This window comes from Monomorium pharaonis, chromosome 3, assembly GCF_013373865.1.
Source record: "Monomorium pharaonis isolate MP-MQ-018 chromosome 3, ASM1337386v2, whole genome shotgun sequence".
NCBI classification, from domain to species: Eukaryota; Metazoa; Arthropoda; class Insecta; order Hymenoptera; family Formicidae; genus Monomorium; species Monomorium pharaonis.
In genome coordinates, this window is record NC_050469.1 from 13,919,095 (window position 1) to 13,943,124 (window position 24,030).

Below are 24,030 nucleotides of genomic sequence, written 5' to 3' on the forward strand. Positions count from 1 at the left end.
AAAATAATTTTAAATAAAAGAAGAAGTAATGAAGAGTCCCATGATGGCACTAGGAAAATAAGTATCTGTTTTTACATGATACCTTAAGGATTAAATGTCTACAAGCATTTATATTACACTCGGTCCCCAAAAAAGCGGTACAACTCAAAATGTAAGAAAAATTTAGGTTCAAATTATATTCAAATCTTTGTATTTTCGCGAAAAATCGTCGTGGAAATACAAACCAAAAAGCATTTGAAAGCTTAAACTCTCTAGCTTTTGAATCTTTTGATTAAAAAACTTTGAGTTTTGCAACATGACCACTTCTTCTTAAGACAAAGCACAAAAGAAAAATGTTAAAAAATCGTCATCAAATTTGAACGTGTCCATGGGCCGAAATAAATTTTTTTTACTTAATCTGATAAAACGTTTTTATAAATTGAACTCTTCTCTTTAATTTGCTTTTTTAAATTTTTTCTACGACCATTTTTGACTGAGCTATAAACGATAAAAAAATGGCATTCTAAATTTAAACGCTCGTAACTTGGTCAAACATGATCGCATAGAAATTACGATAACAGATTCGAAAAGCTAAAAACTTCTACTTTGAGATCCTTTATTCGCTTATTTGATAAAAAAATGTTCTCTTGTTTGAAAATCACCTTAAAGCTAACTGTAAAAATTGCATATTTTTCTTTATTTTGAAGATTTGGCGTTACTTTTAAAATAATTGTAATACTTTAAAGATGTCCATGTTTTCTTTAAGTTAAAAGTATCCTTAAACTATCTAGGGCTTAGAATATTTTTTCCGTCTTAGGACTTGAAATATGCCTTTTTTTCTGTGCGGCGATCATTGACCGAGATGTGAGTGATTAAAGGAAAAATCACCTTAAAAGTAAAAATTACAAATTTTTTTTTATTCCTAAAACATGGCACTACTTTATAATTAATCATAGAATCTTTGTTATACCGCCAACATTAGCATTACCCAAAGCGTATCGCGAGATTTCAAATGTCGTTCATAACTCAGTCAAAAATGATTGTAGGAAAAATTGAAAAAAAAGCAAAGTAAAGAGAAGAGTTCAATTTACAAAGATCTCTTATTAGATTAAGTAAAAAAATTATTTCAGCCCATGGACACGTTTAAATTTGATAATGATTTTTTAACTTTTTTCTTTTGTACTTTGTCTTAAGAAAAAGTGGTGATATTGTAAATCTCAAAATTTTTAATCAAAAGATTAAAAAACTAGAGAGTTTAAGCTTTCAAATGTTTCTCGATTTGTATTTCCACGATCATTTTTCGCAAAGATACAAAGCTTTGAATGTGACTTAAATTTTTCTTACATTTTGAGTGCACCGCATTTTGGGACTGAGTGTATTTGATGCAACGTATTGTAACGTCAGAAATGCGTTTTAAACGCTTAGCCGCCTACAACCTTGTAATTAATTGCAAGCTCTGTTTTCATAGCTCAACTGTCATAATTAACGATAGTCGCGTTTATACGTGATAATAGAAAATTTACTTCCTCTCTCGAGGACGCGGGAAATTTAAATGAAATCGATGAGAGGGAAGAAATCGAACGACGTGTCCAGAGAAATCATTTAGCCTCTTTTTTTTTCCTTTATCTTTACTACATACTGATGAAAAATACTTTGTGTATTAGAAGGCGATCTTAGAATTGGGATGCAAAAAACCGTTTTCATCGGGAACGTATTAAGATAATATACGACGATCTGTCTATCGTAGATCTGTCGTGTCTTTATGAAAAACGTTCGTTTCATAGAAAGAGTCAGTTGTGCGAAAATCCAACATAATTATAATTGGAAATGATCGCTGACTTTTACAATTTCCTTTGATCTTTGACTTTTGTCTGATATCAACATATTTGATATTGCGCAATAAGGAATATTCAAATTTTTGTTTACTATAACCAATAATACGATTCATCACGCAATTTTTTGCAACTTTAAATGGAAAACTGTTCAGTTCTCTTTTTTTTCTCTCCTTTGCTTGCAGATTTGTTCTACTTCGCTTCACTTACTTCAATCATGGCCGACGTTACGTGCGAGTATTGTGGACATTTGCGAGCATTAGTTCAACAAGTATGCAATCGTACTCATATTTTGGTACAATGATTTATTGATTCAGCAATATGTTTATAAACATTGCAGCAGTCATAGATAATTTATCTTACTTTAATCTTAATTATTCTTACTTACTTCGACAGTCATATTCTTGATAAATGCATATGGCAGGATTAATTACAAAACATTTACGCTAGAACGAGAATCCTAATCTTCACAGATGACATAAAAGCACACACACACACACACGCGCACAGAAGGAAACTTTGTTCGTGATGCATACGAATATTGCTTTCTCTCTCGCTTTTCCTTCTCTCCTACTTCACAAAGCTTTCATTCACGTCATCCGGAAGAGTGTCGTAATATATTGTCGCATTATTAAAACATTCGTATGCCGTATAATGGTATTAAAGTATCTTATCTAACGCGAAAAATTTTTATCCGATTTAAACGTCGCGCGAGAATCTTACATAATCGATCGAAAATTTCCAGTGAGCCACTGGCGCTATTTCGTTTGCTTTATCCATATTATGATGGATGATTGAACGACATACAATGGAGTCTAACGTATCACCTGTGTTAATACAGTCTCTGGATGGAAGAAGCGCACGATCATCGATAAGATGACACACTCGAGATGATACTATTCGCAGCATTCCTATGTTGCTTTTACAGAAGGCGTTTGTTGTAAATGCAATATCTTTTATCTGTATTGAGCAATTTGCGTAACTTAACGATATATTTCATGTTAACTCTTTACTCGGCAGAAGAGTTTAAGATATCTCTGGTATAACAATCGAACGGAAGAGCAGCCGATCCTCGTACGTCGTTTTTTCAACTAAACTAACTAAATTATTAAATTGTAATATTTATATATTTAGCGAAAAAGAGCGTTGATAAGAGAGATTTGGCCGCGATGGCAAATACATAAAGATAAGAAATAAAATTGCGTTGCCGAATAAAGAGTCGAGTTCATATGAGCGATAAGAAGACTCGAACGCACGCGTTATCGTCCTTTCGTTTGCATTGCAATTTTCGCAGTTCAAGTGCAATCTGTCGGGTGACCGTGCCCTTTTCCGAGTCCGCGATTCAGTGCCGTCAGGAGTGGATACCTTCCGCATTCGCACAGGCCCTTGAAGTCGTCCAGGTCCATGGACCAGATCATTCCGCCGCCGAGATTCAGCTCCTTTATCAGTTCAGCCTGAGAATAAATAATAGAAATGAACAAGTAGTTAAGAAGTTAAAAGTTAAATAATAATTGTCAAATAAATTAATTTTCAACTTTACACTAGTTATTATTAAAACACACAAATTTTGAGTTATTAACTTTCTTTCCAAGTTTATCTATGTAAATTTATCTATGTAAACAAAAAAAATTTTTAGATAAAGAATATTTCTGTTATTTCATATAAGTTTCATTTATAAATAAAATATTAAATTTATTTAATGACCCATGTTATAAAGTTTAGAGTAACCTGACTTTACAAATTAAAATTACAGCTTTCTAATTTCATATAAATAATACTTTTCAAAATAAACTTTTGATTTAATTTAATTTTAGCGTAACTTTTAACTGAGTTTTTTGTTTATGTAACTTTTAATTTAATGTAACTATTAATTTCAATTTAGTTTAATTAACAAATATCAATTTATTCAAATAAACAAATACGGTTAAGCGAATGAGAGTTCTTGAATGCCAATGTTTCAAGATTGCAAAATTACCAAGTTGTATTCTTGATTGTTACGAGTTTACGATTGCGTGTACAGAATGAATCACGCGTTTGTACAAATCGTTTGTTACACAGATGAAGCGTACGTTGTATACGTCTGAACGCAAATAACAATGTGATTCTTATGTATGGGTTACATATATACCTTTTTCGCTACATTGGATACATCGTCGTAGCTGACCCATTGATCATGTTTCGACGCGTATGGTCCCACGCGACCCTTTGGATCCTTCGTCACGGACCAGCCGTCATTCTTCACGTTATCGCATATCTGCATAGCGATATTAAAGAGTGAAATATTTAACGCGTATTGTCGCGATTTGATTTATACATAGTCGCTCGCTCTTACCTCGTGATAAGCTAGGAAACCAGCTGATTTCGTCAACTTTCCAGGTTCTCCGGGTCCAGATGCTTTCGACCGGAAGCCCGGCTGCGAAAGCCCAACCTGATTCTGCGATTCCTCGGACAAGGTGAAGCTTGACCCGTAGGTGGGTATGCCCATGACGATCATTTCGGCCGGTACACCCTTGCTGATCCAGTACCTCACGGAGAAGTTCGCGTTCAGGAATGGGCTGATGTCGTTGGGGTGACGGTAGAGCGGTGCGACGTGGCCGGTTTCGCTTCCCCAGCCAGAGTGATAGTCATACGTCACCACGTTGATCCAATCGACGTATTGTGCTATGAGCGGGATGTTGACGTAGCCCCGGTCGACGACGATCTTGCTGGCCGAGACCGCGATGGATAACAGGAGTTCTCTAGACCTTAACGCTTCGCTGAGATCTTCGAGAAGTCCGACGAAGTTTTCGCTGTCCTGCTGAGGACCGCGGCTACAATCGCCCTGTCCGACATTTGGTTTTTAATTGGTTCCTATGATTAGCCTCTTTAATCTTTTATTTGAAATTTATTGATAAACAGCTTAAAAAAGTACAATTTTTAATTTCTTGTTCAGCATACATATTAAAATATCTTTTTTGCCTGATCTTTTTCTAAATCAAAAATGCCTTATTTAAATGTTCCTAAACATCTCTGTTATTTTACATTAAAAAAATATAATTGTTCCGAAAAGAAGAGACGTTATTTCAGTTTACCTGCCAGCAAACAGGAAATTCCCAATCAAGATCCAGTCCATCGAATTCGTACTGCTCGATGATCCTTACGACATATTCAGCGAAACTTTTTCTAGTCGATTGCGAACTGTTGGCCAGTCTGCTGTACTTGTCGTCCTTTGAGTCGTTCCACCCACCTAGACCGAGCAACACTTTAACCCCGTTTTTTCTTTTAATTTCCGCCGTTTTGTTGAGAAATCTCCTGTAGACCTCAGCGGAATCATCGATGTTCAAGAGAAACGTTTCTGCGTCCAGTGTAGCAAAAGCATATACGATGTGTGTGCAGAGCTGCCCGTCGATGTCCTCGGGAGTGAAGCTACCGAAGCTTGTCCGCCTCCAAGCCCAATTCGTATAGTAACAAACCACCTTCTTCTCATTTTTTACATCCCTGGCGACTCTAAGTTTCGGCGATAGACTGCTCTACGAAATCAACAGAATAAATTTCGCGATTTTTTTTTGTTTGCAATGTGCTTCATACTTGTATTAAAATGACCCGCTGATCAAAGATTCGACTTTTATTCATCGCGATACGTACTTGACGTTGAGCATTCCTGCACTTGGTGTTCTCCGGCCAGTCGCATCGGTCTTCATTCCAGTAGAGTCCAGGTGGACAGGACTGTTCCGAGATCTTACCGAAGTTGCACAGATAATATTTGGTGCAGTCGTCCTTGTGCGGTATGAATAAATGTCCTCCGCAGTCCGCTGCAGGTGGCGGGCTGGCTTCGATTTCGATGGTATCGTCAATATCTGATTCAGTCGTCGTTATCGGAATTGATGGTGGAATATATATTGGTTTTTCTGATGTAGTGGGTTCATATATTGGACGTTCGGTGACAGTTGTAGATTCGATATCGGCTTGGCTGACGTCGATTACAATCGTGTTTGTACCTATTGATTATAAAAAATGATATCAAAAATGTGAAAAGAGTCATACGAATACATACAGAATATTAATATCACACATTTTTCAATATATGGAACCCAAGCGATATGTATTTTTCTATATACGATACAGTATAAGTCAGTTTGAGATATAGTTTGTTTTGAAAATTATATTAATAGATTTATACCTTCCGTAATAGGACACAGCGGACCCTTCGGATAGTTTCTCAAAACTCGATTCATTGTCCTCAATAGCGGACTAGGCTCGCAGCCGCATCTGTTCTTGAAGTCGTCTAGATCCAAGGCCCAAACCATACCACCGCCGAGACCAAGTTTTTTGATCAGTTCTGCCTTCAGTTTGATTTGTTGAGCGTCATCGAAACTCACCCACTGGTCACCTTTGTAGGCATAAGGACCAATTCTTCTCTCTTTATCCTGAATAACTGTCCATCCCTTTTTCAATGTTCTTTCACATATCTGTCATAAAACGAAAAGGTAGGTTTAGGGTAAATTATATTTCTTTATTAGAAACTTGTTTAACGCTTTTATTTATACTTTTATTAGTGTTAAATTTTAATACCGAACTGACCTCGTAATATGACAAGAAACCTCTTGCTCTAGTCGCTTCCCCAGCCTCGCCGCCACCGTAAGTTGGCGCATTTAATCCGTGTACTTGTCTCTCCGCGAGTGAAAATGATTGTCCGTACAATGGGGCGCCCATAATTAACTTTTTCGGATTTGCACCCTTTTCTATCCAATAATGAATTGAAAAGTTCTAATAAAAAAGAGAATCAAACATTTTTATAACTTTCAAAGTTATTATTAATTTTCCTGGAAAATAATCTTTGAAAAAGCTTACGGCATTAAATGTCGGTTCCCAGTCGTTCGGAAGATGATACAATGGTGCTACGTGGCCGGTCTTCTTGTCCCATTGACCATGGAAATCGTACGTCATCACAGATATCCAGTCCAGGTACTTAGATAAAACGGGAACGTCGTATCCCGCGTCAATCACCCTTTTACTCGGCGAGACGGCCGCAGAAAGAAGCAATCCTCGTGGCTTAAATTCATCGCTCAACTCTTTCACCAGCTCAGCGAAGCTTCGCTTGTCAGATTCTGGACCTTTGTTGCAATCCACTTGCCAGCACACCGGATACTCCCAATCGAGATCGAGGCCCTCAAAACCGTACTTCTCGAGGAAAACGAGAACTTGCGAGATGAATCTTCGCCTGGCCGACGGCGAATTCACCAGTTTGCTGTACTTGTCACCGGCCGAATCATTCCAACCGCCTAGCGCCATCAGTACCTTCAGACCTTTTGCTTTAAACGCCGCCACTCTCTCGTAAAACTTGTTATCTATGTCGGCCCAGGGATCGTGGGATTTTATCGTTAAACTGCTACCGTCGAGCACGGAAAATCCGTAAAGCACGTGAGTGCAGAGATCGGGATCTATATCCTCCGGCACGAATTTGCCGCCCTCCTGCCGATACCAGGCCCAATTAGTAAAATAGCAGATCATTTTAAACTCATCACTCTTGGGACTGTCATGCGTAACGCGGTCCACTGTAGTAGTCGGCCGTATCGCTTGCGTAGGCTTGACAGTCAACGTTGTCGGTGGCGGTGCCGGTGGCGACACAGGCTTGAGGGGCTTGTCGCGCCCATTCGCTGGTTCCGCCAGCACTTGCTGGATTGTGTGCATTAATGGATGGGCACCCTCGTTACATCGTCCGCGGAAATCGTCCAGATCCAGGGCCCACACCATACCACCGCCCAGACCCATGTCGCGCACAAACTGCGCTTTTCGCCTGATCATTTTTGCATCGTCGAAGCTGACCCATTGACTGCCCTTGTAGGCGTAAGGACCCATTCTACCTTCGGGATCCTGCACCACCGTCCAACCGCGATTACGCACTCGATCGCAAATCTCGTAGTAAGATAGAAAACCAGCAGCTCTGGTGAACTCTCCAGCATTACCGGCACTCGCCGGAGAATTCAGACCAGTCCCAGCTTTTGGATCGTTGATTGTGAAGGATTGTCCGTACAACGGCATACCCATGACAATGCTTCTGGGTGGCGCGCCCTTCGAGATCCAATAATTGATTGAATAATTACCGTTGAAGTAGTAGAACTCGTCGTCCGGGTGATAATACAAAGGCGCAACGTGACCAGTTCGTTTATCCCATTGTCCGTGATAATCGTAGGCCATGACGGAGATCCAATCCAGATACTTGGCCAATGCCGGCACATCGTAACCTTTGTCGATTACTTTCTTACTCGGTGAGACCGCTGCCGAGAGGAGCAAACCCTTTGGCTTGAATTCAGCGCTTAATTCCCGCAACAGGGTTGCAAAGCTTTCTTTATCCGAATCTGGGCCCTTATTGCAATTCACCTGTTATCCAAATTTTGGAAAAAAATTAATAATAAATAAAGATCATAAACAATTTATATAGATCACGTACAAAAAAAACAAAACTTGAAATAATAATGTGTAAACAATAAATTTTATATTTAGGTAAACATTACTTCAATTATTTTCAGAGTACAATAAAAAAGGGTAACACGTACGAAAATAATGATAAACAAAAATTGAAATGTTATTGCTTAATATTATCAAATGAAAAAGAAACAAACTCACCTGCCAGCAAACGGGATACTCCCAATCCAAGTCCAATCCGTCAAAACCGTATTTTTCGATAAATTGAATAGCATGAGCAATGAACTTCTTCCTAGCGGATGGGCTGTTCACAAGTCTGCTGTATTTGTCGCCGGCCGAGTCGTTCCACCCACCTAGCGCGAGAAGCACCTTAAGACCTCGCTTTTTGTACGCTACCACTCGCTCGTAGAAACGATTGTCGTAGTCTGCCCAGGAATCGTGCGCCTTGATCACCAGCTCCGAATAATCGAGCACCGCGAATCCGTAAACGATATGCGTGCACAGGGTGTGATCGATGTGTTCCGGCAAGTAACGGCCGATTCCACGTCGGTACCAGGCCCAATTGGTGAAATAACACACGACCTTGTAGTATCCGGAAAGCGGAGACACCTTGTCGGGGTCTATAATCGCCGGAGGCAAAGTCGACGTAGGTTTACTTGTGGTCGACGTAGTTGGGGCTCTTTCCGTGGTAAATGTCGGTTGAGTGGTCGGTTTCTGCGAAACTGATGGTCGAGAGGAGGATGTGATCGTTGCTGTCGGCTGCGTGGTGATTTCCTTATCGCCGTCGTCATCCATACATTTCGCCCGGGACGGCCAATCGCAGATGCGGGTCTCACTGTTAAAGTGCAAACCCGGCGCGCAACTGAACACCTCTTGACGGCCCCAAAGACACGCCTGGTAGCTTGTGCAATCACCCGGTACGCCGCTGTAGCTGCCGGAAGCGCAGGCCTAAAGTAATTATGATAATGATACTTATCAATATCAATTATCGATCTGCCATGAGATAAACGGACGAATTAATGAAGAATGAGCCGGATATACAGTGGAGAAGATGCGATGCCGTGACACGTCACTAAGAATGTTTATGTTAATAGCGGTATATATTAACATTGAAATAGCGTCGAGGACTATTGTATATTTATTTATTTATATTATTACTTACGGCTGGAGCGGTATCCTTGTCCACGAGCAGAGCGTTCTTGTGAGGTTTCTCAGTGCATGGGCTTTTGAAGGCCCAATCGCACATATTTTTCTCAGTGTTCCAATTCAAGCCTGGACCGCATTGCTGCGAGACGAGGTTGCCATTCACGCAAACCAGGAAACTCGTGCACGAATTTGGATAGGGATAATATTGTCCGTGTTCACATGGTTTTTGCGGTTTTTGCGTCGGTTCCACAGAAACAGCAGGTTTCGACGTAGTGAGTTTTGTGGTCGCTATCGTCGTCGTCGTCGTCGTCGTTGTCGTTGACGGTCTGGTAACTTTGACAGTTGTAGTGAATGGCCTCTTTGTTGAGCTCCATGAAGGATTGTTTGTTGTTAAGGTCGAATCTGAAAAAGAGGTGAGAATTCATAAAAAGCAAGTTGTATTCTATACGATAACGTTAAGATCAGCACCTTGGAAAGAAATGTTATGCGCTTTCTGCTGTGTGACGCAGTTTAGAAGAAAAAGAATTAATATCGTGTAGAGATGTTGAAATAGGAAGGCCATGGTTTTCGCAGACGCAACCTGAGTGAACGAGTCGGAGTTACTTGTACCCTTGCCAATCCCAGCGACTTTGCTTTGCGGCGGATAGCAAAGGGAGAGGATGCAAGAACGTTCTTTAGCCAGAGGCGATAGTTGAATGGAGAAGATATGAGTATACGCGACGTTATTTGCATACGCAAACAGGTTTGTGGCCACGTTTATCCACGTGCTCGCTTATCGAAATAATTTTTATGGATTAATAAAGAGTCCAATGTCACTGCGATAATTTTCTCGTTAATCTCAATGGGTTGATGCTATCAGCCTCACAAAGATGTGATTCACGTTCCGTGACGATCGATCGTCGCGTGCGATTTCGTATCAAACGGCCAATTTGTGCACCGATTATTACTCGTCATTGCTTCGTCTGATCGTTTTAAGTCGTATAACCATGGACCGTTTCTCTGACAAATATAAAAGGAGGAAAAGGTAGAGAAGAGAGAAAGAAAGAGAGAGAGAGAGAGAGAGAGAAAGAGAGAAGAGAGATTGATCAAGAATTAGCACATCCGATTAATGCAAATTGATAATCTTACCAGTTGTTGCTTGACATTTCGCTGCCGATGGCCAGTCGCACAGTTGTCGTTTCGCGTCCCAGTGTAATCCTGGTGCACATTGTTCGCGCTTCAATTCGCCGCGGACACATCTATAATAATTTTCGCAATTTGCAGGATCCCTGTAATACTCGCCACTAGTACAATTTGTTTCCGGCCTGGTAGCAATCGGTTCTTGCGTCGCACAGTCAGTCGAAATTCCGTGACAAGAACTGGACAAAATTTAAAACTTTGTGTAAATAAGAAAATGCATGTTTACAAGGACTTTTAAGTCAAATTTTTCAATATTGAATTCTTCATGTCGAAAATTTTTTTACATTTTTTATACCAATTTTTATACACTTTTAAGAAATTCAAGAATATTGATAAAATCCATATCTTTTATCAAATTCTTTTATAGAATCTTAGAACATTTTAGAATTTATATCTATAAAAAATTCGGAAAAAATGTAAATTTTTAAAATAAATTTTTGAAAAGTTTCAATTCGTATAAAAATTTTAAGAAAAATTTTCACCAAGGCTTTCAAACGAGCTGAAGCATAATTGTAATATAATTAAGATATACATTATGCAAATCTTATGTGGCAATATATAAATGCTGAACATTGTCGTTTGCCTCGGATTTTTTTTTTATTTAAAAATGAAAAACTGTAATATAAAGAGACAAGCAATAATTTATTTCTAATATTTTTTTTTTTACCTCGATGTAGTCGTAGTGCTGCTAGGCGCTATACTTGGTTTTTGAGTTGTGGTAGGCTTTGTTACACTTTCTGGAACTTTGCTGGGTTTCTGGCTGGTCCAGGTCCACGTGGGCCACGTGGTTCTGGTCGTCTGTTGAGTCGTGGTGCTGCTCGGTCGTTCCGTCCACGTGGGCCACGTGGTAGACGTTGTCATTGGCGTGGTAGGTTGAGGATTGCCGTCCGCGGCGTCACTGTGAGTAGTTAGGGTCGGTGCTTGAGGTGTCACTGGTTGCGGTGGACGTTCGCAGCTTTCCGAAATGGGAATCGACAAGCGACCTTTTAATTGGAATAATTATGTGTCAAAACTATTTAAGACATCAAATAAAACATTAAGACAATAATATGCGTAATAATGAAAATATTACAACAAATAAGATAAAAGATAATTATAGCTTATTATTATATATATAAAAAAAGTATTAATATAAATATAGTATCAATAAAAATAATATAACACGCACCTAGAGCACGATTTATGGTTTTCAATAGAGGATACGATTCTAAACAGCAAAAATTCTGAAAATCGTCTAGGTCGACGGTCCACATTGTAGCTCCACCAAAGCCATTTCCTATGATGTATTTGCCCTTAGCGTAAACACTCTCTCGATCCTCGTAACCTACCCACTGGTCCTCAAAGTAAGCACTTGGACCTAAAGTTTTTTAGATTTAATAAGTATGCATATTTTTTGTGCGAATGTAATATAGTATGTGAGATATCATGTACAATTGCTTACCAACTCCTACTTTCCATTTGCGTTGCTTGATTCTCTCGCAGATTTCATAATACGCCAACATTCCAGGTTGCTTGGTGAATTCTCCTGGCTTGCCGGGGCCGGTCGTGGGATCACCCAGATCGGCTTGGCTCGGCTTCGAGAGTCGATAAGACTGTCCATATAGCGGGATACCGACTAGAAGCTTGGATTTCTCAGCGCCAAGACCCACGAGATAGTTCATGGTAAAATTCTGCAATATTATCGAACGTATTACATCTTACAAATTCGCGTTAAAAGCACTTTTGCGCGAATTCAAACTTACGACGTTGTAATAATATTTGCTGTCGGTTGGTAACCCGAACAAGGGTGCTATGTGTGCCAGCTTGGATTCCCACGCTCCGTGATAATCATACGTCATGACCGACATGAAATCGACAGTCTGCGAGATTTCGCGCACTTCGTACGCCTGGTCGATGACCTCTTTGTACCCCGACAGGGCAACGGCCAAGAGAAGGGGTGGATCCTGCCTGTTGAACTCCTCTCTCAATTCCCGCACCAGCTTAGTGAAGTTTGGCTTGTCGGAATCCGGGCCTTTCTTGCAGTCACTCTGCCAGCACTTGGGGTAGCTCCATTCGAGTGACAGACCGTCGAAATTATGCTTCTTCAGGAAGTTCACCGTGGAAATGATGAACTTACGACGTGCGACGCCGCTACTGATCAATCGGGAATATTTATCGCCGGAACTATCGGTCCACCCACCTAATGCCAGTAATATTCTCGACTCTTTGATCGAGGTTACTCGCTGGTACAAGTCTGGAATGAGTTATTCGGGAATTCAATTGTTTCTTAAACAAAAAATTAATTTCAAAATAAGAACAAATAATTGCAAAATTTATCTTTGATAAGTAGGTTCGTCTTGGCAGCTCGTACGACCTCGTTTAAACTCTGCCACTCAATATTTTACTGTTTTAAACGAAGGAGCACACTCCCCCAGAGTAGAATCTAACTCAGTTTTGATATTGGTTAGACTGAGACCTTTCAAATGAAAATATTGTATCACATAACAATGACTAATTTTTTCCATGTTTCCAAATTCACTGAGAGAGTTCACTATTGATGGCTGCCGAACAAATACTAAGTAACGTCTTCAAACTTCACACTTAAGCTTTATAAGGGCTGCGGTCCACTTGACGCTACAAATGCTTCAAAGCGTTTGATTGACCAATTGAAGCAAAGAATTTTACGAATTGACCAATCAAAGAATGCTTCGAAACGTTTGTAGCGTGGACCGTAGCCAAGGTTAGTACTTTCTATCATAGTAATTTTTTTTTAAACAACAATCGCCATTTATACGTCAGGTGCTTCTGGGACTACCCTCGTATAACGTTTCAGATGTAACGTCCAAAATAGACCTTTTCAAGTTGCGAATTAATCTAGTCTCTAGTTTTCTTTAACTTTTTCAAATGCTTGGCAATTGAATTATCATGCTCACTATTTTCGATGTCGGCCCAAGGGTCGAACGGTTGAGTCAACAGCGTCTCTGGATTCAATCCCGCAAAGGCGTAGATAATATCGGTGCAGAGACTCGAGTCCAGGTGTTCCGGCACGAATTTGCCGTCTCCTTTGCGATAGAGTGCCCAGGATGTCATGTAACATGCCACGCGCGGACCGGTCTGCTTTAATTTCTTTTTCGACGATGTTGTATTTTGGCCGACGATTTTATCGGAAACACTGGGCTTGCAGATCTCTAGTGTCCCCGCCGCGGTGGCCCTCACACATTGCCTCTCCGTCAGATCAAAGAATCGACCGTGCCCGCAGTGACGATGATGCTGCACTCCTGATGAGGAAAAAAAAGAAACGCATGGGAATTTTATAATTTATTTATGACGAATAAATTTTAGCGATTTCTGTTTAATTTGATAGCGAGCGCTACCTTTGACGCAGGCATAAAACGCAGAACAGTTTTCTGGGTCCCTGAAGAGACCGTCCTTCGGACATTTCTTTGCTGGAGCATTTTCGTAATATCCTAAGGATCGCGCTGCGGCGTTCAGCATCGGCCAAGGATTTCCGCAGATACCCTACGGAATTCATATTCATGTTAAATAACGTGGATTTCAAACAGTCCAATACTATTGTCGTCAATAATAAAAACATATAATGGAAAATCTTTCCTTTATCAATCTTCCAATTTTAATACGCTTTTCCCAACTATGCTGCGATATCAAAATCTACGAAAATTTTAACGAGACCTATTAAGAATCAGAAATAAGTCTGAAACTGTTAATTACCTGAAAGTCGTCTAGATCCAGTGACCACAGTGAAACCCCGCCGAGTCCCATCGCCCGGACGAACGCCGTTTTAATCTTAACCGATATAGGATCATCATAACCGATCCACTGATCGCCCTGCTTCACGTACGGTCCTTCCTCGTCCCTACCAGAGATCCATAAACCTCTTTCCAGTTTCTCGCACACCTACGGAGAACGTCTGTCCGTTAATTGGTTCTTCCAAACAAATATTTTCTAAGTCTCCTATCGTTACTTCACCTCGTAATAAGCCAATTTTCCATCTCGCCATTTAGTGTAAGCACCCTCTTTGCCCGGTTCCTGAGCGGGCGCACCGACGTCGGTGCGATTACTGAACTTCAGGGTGTAACCCTGACCAAAAATCGGGATGGCGAGGACAATCTTCGATCGTTGCTCGGCGCTGACCTGCTCGATCCACTTGCTTGCGTTTCGCACGATGAAGCTCAAGGGGCCGGGATGAAGAACGTGGCGCTCCGTTCTTTCGCAAGTGGAACAAGCCGACTGAACGTCCCGCCAGCTTTTCAGGATTATCAAATCGACGATCGACACGAGTTCCGAATCCACGGGATCCTCCGGTTTCAGCGCTACCGCGAGAGTGTATCCCTTTTTGGCTAACGGGGCACCGATCAACTTCAGCAGAATCTTAAATTGCGGCCAGTCCGAGGCGGCGGTCGGCCAATCGAGCTCGACGCCGTCGAAGCGGTATTCCTCGAGAAATTTGAGAATAGATTCCCGTAACGGAAAGTTGGTCGAGAGATTGGCGTTTCGTTGAATAACCAGGCTGCGATGTCGATTCGGCTGGATGGATATCAGCACACGGAGCGCTGGGTCCTTCAAACGTAATCCTGTGGCAGCGTTGTATCCGCCTAATAGGAAACGATAAAAGTTAATAATATCGAACGTCAAATAATCTAACACCTTTCTAAAGAATAGTCTCTGTTAAATACTTCTAATATTTTTATATTATTATATGATATACCTTTAACTCGATCATACTCTGGATCGCCGGGAACAACGGAATCTTTTCTGTCTATAACAGGTGACAAAATAATAAAGTTAATAATTAAGATAACATAAATGCAAACAAGTAGCGTATACTTCTACGACAAATCGGTTACCGATGATAGCTTTGGAGTATACCAGATGGGTGCACTTGTAGTCCGGCACATTTTGCGGATACAAGGAGAACGGTTCCGGTCTGTGAACGGCATCGGAGTTGAAGCGGCAGACTATTTTGGGTTCGAGAATCTGCTGCGTTCTTCGCAAGGTCGGCGGTGCCACGGGCTCGATCCAGATCGACTCGTGATCCAAATCGACGCCGAAAAATGGCGCCTCGCGATGCTCCACCGCGTCTCTCAACGGCAATCTTCTGCTGTCGCTGTGAACATAATCCATTATTTCTTGTACAATTTTATATATATATAAAATTTAATGTTATAATATTATTAAATTTAATGATAAGTATTGTATAAAATTTTTGCATATTAAATAAAAATAAAGTAAAATCATTAATTAAATTATACTTTATCAGCTTTTCAATAAATTTAAATTTTTCAATTCTCGTATCGCCATTTTTTACTAAAAATTCTGCGGAATCTCAATTAGATTGAGAAAATAATTTAACTTTGAATGCAATAGTCATTATTAAAAAATTAATTTTAAGATTCGAAAAAAAAAAAATATCCCGTTGAAAATATCGAAAGGAATATCAAGAAAAAAAAAATATGGAAGGCTCTTTCAGATTCCCTTATGCAATTTGATACCAATATGCGACTCGTTGCGAATTGTTTACGATACGAGAAGTGTGAAGCGTTGAAGCGTCGGAGTGCGTGAATACTAAATATTCTTCGGGCAGTCACCTCTCGAAGTCGTTTAGGAATGTCGGATTCGGCTTAACGTTCAGCACGTTGGCCGGCAGAGATTCGACCGCGTCGCGCAGGGGATACCTGTGCGAGCCGAACTCATCGTAATCTAAATCATTCGACAGGCGGCCGGAGGTCGGCAGGACCGGCGAGCTTTCGACGGCGTCTCTCCGGAAGGTGGGAAGAGACCTGTGTGGCTGCCGCTGCCGCTGATGCTGATGGTCCCATGGCGGCGGGGGAGGCTGGATCTCCCGGACCGGTACTCGATTAGAAGGAACGGCCAACGATAAACCCACCAGCCAGGTCAAGATAATCCAAGCGGCCATGGCTCGCTGAAATGACAAATCGCATTGACACTTTTTAAACGCGCGTCCCTCCTCGCGAGAACCTGCTTGCAAAGGGAAAGAGAGAGAGAGAGAGAATCTTTCTGCGAAATGTTTGAAACGCGCTTTTTACGCGTTATCTCCAAAGGGCGGAGGCCGGTTTGACTTGTACTTGGCTAGACGTACTCGGCTAGAGCGTGAAAGGCAGTGCGATACACGTCGGAATGCATTTCGCGCTGAAGCACGTATGTACGTACCTATACGTTGGTTTGTTTACTCGCGCCTTCCGCGGATATCGGGATGACGGTCCCGCGCGGCTTCCAACGACGAGCGCGAGGAATCGAAAAAGGGAAAAAGACGGCCTTGGAGGTGGCGGAGACTCTCGTCCACTTGTCGCGTACAGCCTCGTTGCTCCTTTTCCACCGCGCGCGTGTCTTATTTATCGCGATTTCCAGTTAGGCCCGTCAATGGCCGGGAATTACTTATGCGGCACGCAACCAATTCAATAACGAGACTAACCGATCCCGTTTAGAATATTTATGAGGTATACAGAACGCGAAAATGTAAATTTCTGCCTGTGCTTTCCTCAAAATAAATACGTTTTCGCCGAATGTTTACACGAAACAAGATATTTACCATTGATATTTGTATTGTTTGGAGTGGTAGCTTTTTCGAAGATCCTTTTTCTTCCTCTTTCGAAGCTTTACAGCATTTGGCCGTGGCAAATATTGTGATCTCTAAGAAGCGATGTTGACGAATTTACACCGCCTGAAAATAAGAAATAAGAGAAGGTGTAGTCTCGATGGCTCTACTCGAGGATACTTAACGGTCGAAAGGAAGAGCCGGACGGCGAGGGTTAAAACGTTCCGTCCTCGTGCGGTCTTGCAACCACGTTCTTTCACGCGGAGTTGGATACAGTACGCTGCGACGATTAACGAAGGTGTATACGTAAATGCGCTGAAAGCCGAAGTAGCTCAATAAATTATAGCTCAACCCTTATACGCTTCTCGAACTTTTTCTTACTATAACTTGTGTTACTTCGTTTTTTATATTATGTCTCCCCGTGAGTATGAACTGACCGTTTAATTTTCGTTGTTTGACGGACGGTTTGTGGCGGAATGATCGCCATAGAAGAACGCAAGTCGATGCCGCTCATGTACCGTCTATTAAAAATGCGGGCCTCGTCGAAGGAAGATGAGACATGCGATACGAACGATGGTATATCGCGCGAAATTCCGATGTACTTTTGCAAAGAGTCTACAGACGCAAGAATTAAGTTCTTTCTATCCGATTATTTTGGATACCGTTAAGAAATGATTGAAATATTAATGAATCTTCTTGACAATATTCTCGCGCTAAAAAATACGACAAAGCGTTAATATTGAATTGATTAATGATGCGGTTTTTGCAGAAATTAGAGGAAGTGATGGTTTCTAAGTTTTTGCGTTAAAATGAAATAAATTATTAATGGAAAAGTGATACAAGCTGTTTAATTTACCGAGTTCCAACCAAGCTGTTTTCCTTATGTGCATTCGTTTAATGAGTTTGCATCGTTAAAGCACATAATGACGCGTTCAATGATTAGCGGCTTTGCTGTGTTATTTTTATCAAACGCATTCCTCGCGATCATCTCTGTTTCTCTTTCCGGAGGTCAAAACATTTATCTCGTGTAATTTATCCCATGCAATTTTTATGAAACGTAAAAAAAATATCGATTTAAAATAAAAGTTCGATGCAATCTAGATCTTAACGAGCCGACGATTAAACTGCGTCATTTAATCGCGTTATTAAAAGTGTTAAAATTAATATAGTCATTAGAGAAATTATCAGATTCCGCGTAGCGATCGTGTAACCTTTTCTCCCGGATGGAAAATTTTTATCAATGAAGAAAACGGCGAAATTTGCCACTCTTCGCGCTTTTCGCCCCAGGGAAAATTTATATGATCTACCTGTCGCTAAACATAATATATTTCACAATACTCTATGATCTCTTACACCACCAGGTCTTGCCAGTTTCCCGTCTTCGGAGCTCGGGTAACCTCGGGAAACTTTTTCGCCGCGATCGCGAATCGACGTTAGGTGTGTTACAAACGGACCTTCCTGATTTCTCTTCCGCGGCACCGATGCGTATGAACTGTCACTGACAGGATGGCTCGATGAAGCACTTGTCCGTTCGCGGCGCGCGATCTAACCGCACGGAAACGGGGCCCGCCGGGGTCTCCTCGGGAGGTGTGCGCGCGATGAATTTTAAAAGACACCACCGAGAACGGCGGGGAGGGCCAACAATCTGGTATTCCGGACGCGCGAGGACGTCCATATATACCTACTCCTCCATCCAAGGAGGATGGCCCCGCCATCCTGCCTGCCTAAGCCCCCGCTCTGCGACGACCTTGACCACGAGAGGAGCATGACTTCTCATTCTCCCGCGTATACACGCCCCGGGTCGAGATCTGGCCCAACTTCGAAATCTCAGTCCATTGATTTGGATCGCTTTTTCCCTCAGGTGGTCACAGGTCCGCCGGCGACGGCGAGCGATGAACCCCCGCGCGAGGACTCGCCGAGGAAGTCCTGGGTCCTGCTGATAATATTCTCTCTTATAGTAATTTATTCCTCTTCAGTTGGTGAGTAATTACTTACTTTGAGTATTAACGCTCTAGCAACAATGCCCTTAATGTTTAATCTAAGGACTTTTTTTTATTTGCGACTACTGCCGCGAAATACCCTCCTGAATAAACTATAATGGATACGAATTAGACATGCATTATTTACACGCGCATCTTTTCTGTATGCGTTTGTTCCACGACAAATGTAATAGACACTGATTTGCAGAGAGTTATTGTTTACCTTTTCTTTCAAAGACAAAGCCCATTTGTTGTTTATTTCGAGTTATTTTACAACTCGAAAATTACAGACATTCCCGATAAGGAAATCGATTCCAGACTGGTCAAGGAATCTGTTTAGAAAAACAACCGGTTCTTTTTATTATCCTATATATACATTTTATTATCCTATATATTCCTTAACTTCACAATACAAGATCTTCAAAACTTTGCTTTAGGATATTAACGGACCATATTGAAAATACGAATACGCATATACGTTAGAAAGAATTTTTGTCATTAGATAACGGTCGCGAATTTTTAAAGCTAGCGAATTTACATATTAGATGGGACGCTGTCATTATTATGTGATCTCTCGCTCGCGTCGTAATAAATAATTTTTTAAACCTCATCAGAATACAGTGATTGATTTCGCAATCGCACATTTCCAGATAACTAAGCGCGGCTATAAGCAAAATTACGCAAATCTGTAACTGTTTCAACGGCGATGCTTGTCGTACATTTATCTTCAATGATTTCGAATATATTGACGTTGAAGCAATGTACAAGCAGCATTGCTTGATTGAAAAAATTATTATGGCAACAGCATGAATTAGACAATTTTTGGCTACAATAAACAGTCAAGTTGCTACAAAAACATCAATTTGCTACAATTTGCTAAAGAAGTACAGTTGCTACAATTCTGATAGCAACACATATTATGATCGCGAGCAACATAGCAATAATGCAGATACGTTGCTATCTGGTTAATACTACCATAAAATTATGGACAGTTTATTTATTACAGAATTACACTGATTATTGAATGACGGAAGCTAATGACGAGAGAAGCTACGACGAAGAAGAAACGTTGGTGGAGACTCGTCATCGTCCTTGATGATCAACGTTGATATGGAACCCCCTGCCGAAACGAGTCATCATCGATCGCATACCACAAGAAATATGTTATGGTCCCGCAATCGTACAGCTGGGGAATATCGTTCGCTTGATCGCGGTTTACCGAGCGATCCATTAGTCGGCGATATCTTCTCATCTGTAAGTAGCAATTTACTCGCTCGCGCGGACGGCGGCGGTTCAGGGGTTCAAGGGTTTCCAGGTTGAGCAATACGAATTACCACTGGAGGAAGACGTCGTGTACTTCACAACTATCCAAACGCAGGTTGCATGCCTGACGTTTGCAATAATGTGAACAGATCTTCGACGGACGGATCCTCCAAAAATAAGGCACCCTACCTGAGGGGCAATGATTCACCTTGAACTTGCGGGTTTGGTCAATTTATCGATTTATTTTTTTTTTTCCCCCGCCAAAAGAGAGGGATCTTGGAAAGTTTAAAAGTGCGCCGCGAGTGAAAGGGATAGAACTTGTTTTAGAACAGTCCGCAGGCCGCGTTTTTCTTCTGCGTCGCCTTGCATCGTACTTTCGGACATCGCATATCTCGAGATCAGCGCGTCCTGCGACGCAGCAATTTTCCACCTCTAATTAAGTGAAGTCGATGCGCACAGCATAATTAGCTGTATGTTAAGTCCCCGGCCATGGAAGAGAGCAAGAGTATGAGAAGATATGATGAGGGACCAGAGAGCGCAATTAGTGCACTATCCCTTGAATCTATATCCAATGTTTTGCTCGAATCTGTCGCCAACGTATATTGCACAGAAAAGAATACGATGGGATGGTCCGTCGAATGATGGTGAATGAAAACACGCGGTGCAGACGCGAGCCTCTAACTCTCTCCACTTTTTCTTCCTCTTTTTCTTCACGGCTTTCCTGGCACTAGAAAGCTTTGAATACATGCGCGGAGGCGAACGCCCGGTGATCGACGGTGACGAGAAACGCTTGCCAGGAGAACAAAGGCCCCCCCCCCCCGGGGGGCCCGGGGCGGTGGACGGGTATTCAAATTCGAGCGTAGCGGTCGCCGGCCGGCTAATTGCATTACCGCGCGTCTCTGTGTAGGTGCGCTTGAATGCCATATACCCACGGCACATTCGATTCTCCCGTCTCGATACAGCGCACGGATACCCGCCTCGAGCGTGATTAGCAGGCTGGATTATAAAGGCGCTTAAAATGTTGCGTCGGGTTCAATGCCACCTCTAGCGAAACAGAGAGATGAGGACGGAGAAGAAAGAGAGAGGGAAAGGGGGAGAGAAGAGTTAATACCATAGAAATATAAATTTTCTTATGTTACCTAAGCTCAGGCGGGAAAAGAAAAAAAAAATGGAATATTATGAATCGGAATCCGTAATCGCCGGCCGTTAATTTGAGCAAGCGAGGTGAAGTATTAGTGACGCCGAGCCGACTTAATCGGGATTCAAAGGAGCTCTCTCTCCCTCCCCTCACTTGATTCTCTCCTAATTTAAATATCTATATTTATACTGTCGTAAAGTAATCGCTGTATTATCGTACAAGTAGTGGTGTACCTCGCGATTAAGGGCTGCGCCAATAAATCAACGACGGATTAATCGGCGATCTAAGCGATCGCTCGTGAGCCCCGCGCGGGGTCTCTTCCTCTAATAAAAAGAGAAGGCTAAAAAGTACTTTATAAATTCGTAGTTATTTATTACTTCGGAGACACTCGCATAATTATCGATTAGCGTCAAGGCCAAGTAGCCTTCTTTCGCACGTACGTTTATGGAAAGAGGCTCATTCTAGCCATGGTGTCCTCTTTTCCGATGGAAAAACAATGGGACGAGACCAAAGAAGTGGCGCGGTGTTAAAAGGGGATGGTTTGTTATCGCAAATTCAAGAGGGCAAAACGTTATATCATAAAACAATCGGTCCATCAGCCATTAGTGCATCCCGCCGCACGGAATTGCTATCTCGTGATTTTTTTTTTTTCGCGACAAGTTGTTACACAGAAACGCTATTAACACGCGGTGGACAGATTGCGACCCTCGCGATGATAGATACGACTCTGTGTGTGTCTCTCTCTCTCTCTCTCTCTCTCTCTCTTTCACCATTTGAGAACATTGCGATATAATTCGTACACATTATTCAGCATACATAGATATGCGAGACGTCTCACACGCATTAAAGTCACGAAACGGCTTCTGGAGGCGAATGTGAGTCAAACGGGTTTGCGAAGACGACGAGGAGAGTGACCGTGGCGGGTGCGAAACGTCGCGTAAATCATCGTGAAAGAGCGAAGAGGCACGTCAGAAGTTACGAAACAGATAACGATTTGGCGATAATTAAACAATCCGCGGTACTAAAAAGGCACAAGTAAATCGAATTAGCAGCGTGTTCCTCTAATTGGCATTGCAAAATCTTGTTTACTCCCGAGTTGACTCTCGACGATTTCGCAAGTAATAATAATAATAATATAATAACACTCAAAAAACATAAAATCATATCATGCTGTTACAACGATGTTATTGTAAATAAAATATAACGTTTTTATATTTTATTCGTATTTTATGAATAAACTGTAATTTTTTATAGTAATATTTATAAATGTTTTGTAAAAAAATTAAAAAAGTATCAAATAATCTTTTTAAAATGTTTATATACTAATATTATTGTAAAACGGTTAAAAATACACATAAAATCAATATTTCTTGTATTATATTATTTCTACATGTCTTTTAATGTTTATTAAGTAAATTTATCAAAATTTGTGATAAACAAATAAAATACAAAAATTAGCTGCATTTGACAAAAAAAAATTTTTCTGAGAATGAATGCAAAGGGACACGATATACACAAAATCGCGAAGAATCTCCGAGACGAAGCGATTCCGCAATCGGGGAGGCGGCTGGAGAAGAACTGCTTCTTTCCTTTTTTTTTTTAGGCGCCTCTCACTCTCGTTGTTCCGATTTCGTTGAATTCTTGCTGATCGTCTTGCACTGTTTCTTTTTCCGGCTTGGCGCAAATCGCGAAAGACGGCGAGTCAATTTTCGCAACGCTTCCCTTCGCGTCGCAAACATCCAGGCTCTACATCACGGAGAAAATGTCACGGAGGCGTCGAAAATGGCTAATCCATTCGCAGTTGATCGACATGCCTTCTTCGAAGGGTCTTGACGTAGAGTCAAGGCCACGCCACCGGTCCCAGGCTGCTTTTACGGTCGCTGGTTAGTGACCTCTGCGCCCATCCCAGGGAACAGTTGGAGATTTCGATGCTGCTGGATCCGTCCTTCTTCCTCCTCGCTTCATCTCGCTTTGCTCTCTTTTCTATTTTGTTTCTTCTTAGTTTCTTATAAAACGAAACATATTGTTCAAAATATATCGATCGATTAAAAAAATATATCAAAATCACTTTCAAAATTTTGTAAAATAAGACATTCTAAAAGAGTGTGAATTGGGAACATGCAATATTCGAGTGATCTGTTACTCCAGTGAGAGTAAAAATAAATCACTTTTAGGTTCTATTTAGTTCCAGCTTTTGACTCTTCTCCAGCAAAATATTATATTTTTATTTTAATATTATTATAGTTATTTAAAGAACGAGCGCAATATAACCGTTTTAATAATTTAATAGTATTAAAGTCTAATTCTTTGTTCGAAGATATTGTTACTTTTTACCCAATATTGAAAATTATTATGGAAAAACAAGAATATATTTCTTTTGATAAAATTACACAAATTAATTCCTCGTGTAAAGAAGTTATATCTATTTAAGATTATCAAATTCTTTAAAAAAGATTTTATATTCTTGCTTATACGTGAGACAACGATTATAGATTTATAGATTAATTTTTTTCTGTATGCTAATTTATTTTTAACGGAATGAAGAAATAGACCAAA

The 24,030-nt window shown here is 41.0% G+C and overlaps 1 protein-coding gene across 1 annotated transcript; it reads right to left on the minus strand.

Annotated features, from left to right (window-relative positions):
* Positions 1 to 2,099: 2,099 nt before the first annotated feature.
* LOC105829762 (probable chitinase 10) lies at positions 2,100 to 22,744 on the minus strand. Its single transcript, XM_012668835.3, has 24 exons — positions 18,448 to 22,744; positions 17,089 to 17,220; positions 16,127 to 16,461; positions 15,386 to 15,645; positions 15,247 to 15,297; positions 14,508 to 15,133; positions 14,250 to 14,435; positions 13,895 to 14,039; positions 13,454 to 13,798; positions 12,284 to 12,774; positions 11,983 to 12,211; positions 11,710 to 11,898; positions 11,209 to 11,524; positions 10,491 to 10,720; positions 9,379 to 9,764; positions 8,418 to 9,164; positions 6,642 to 8,171; positions 6,372 to 6,557; positions 5,971 to 6,259; positions 5,436 to 5,788; positions 4,883 to 5,320; positions 4,144 to 4,632; positions 3,940 to 4,065; positions 2,100 to 3,265 (listed from the first exon to the last, which is right to left on the minus strand). Exons 2-24 carry the CDS (start codon positions 17,089 to 17,091, stop codon positions 3,107 to 3,109), a joined length of 8,109 nt encoding a protein of 2,702 aa, XP_012524289.2. The 5' UTR covers positions 17,092 to 17,220; positions 18,448 to 22,744; the 3' UTR covers positions 2,100 to 3,106.
* Positions 22,745 to 24,030: the final 1,286 nt, after the last annotated feature.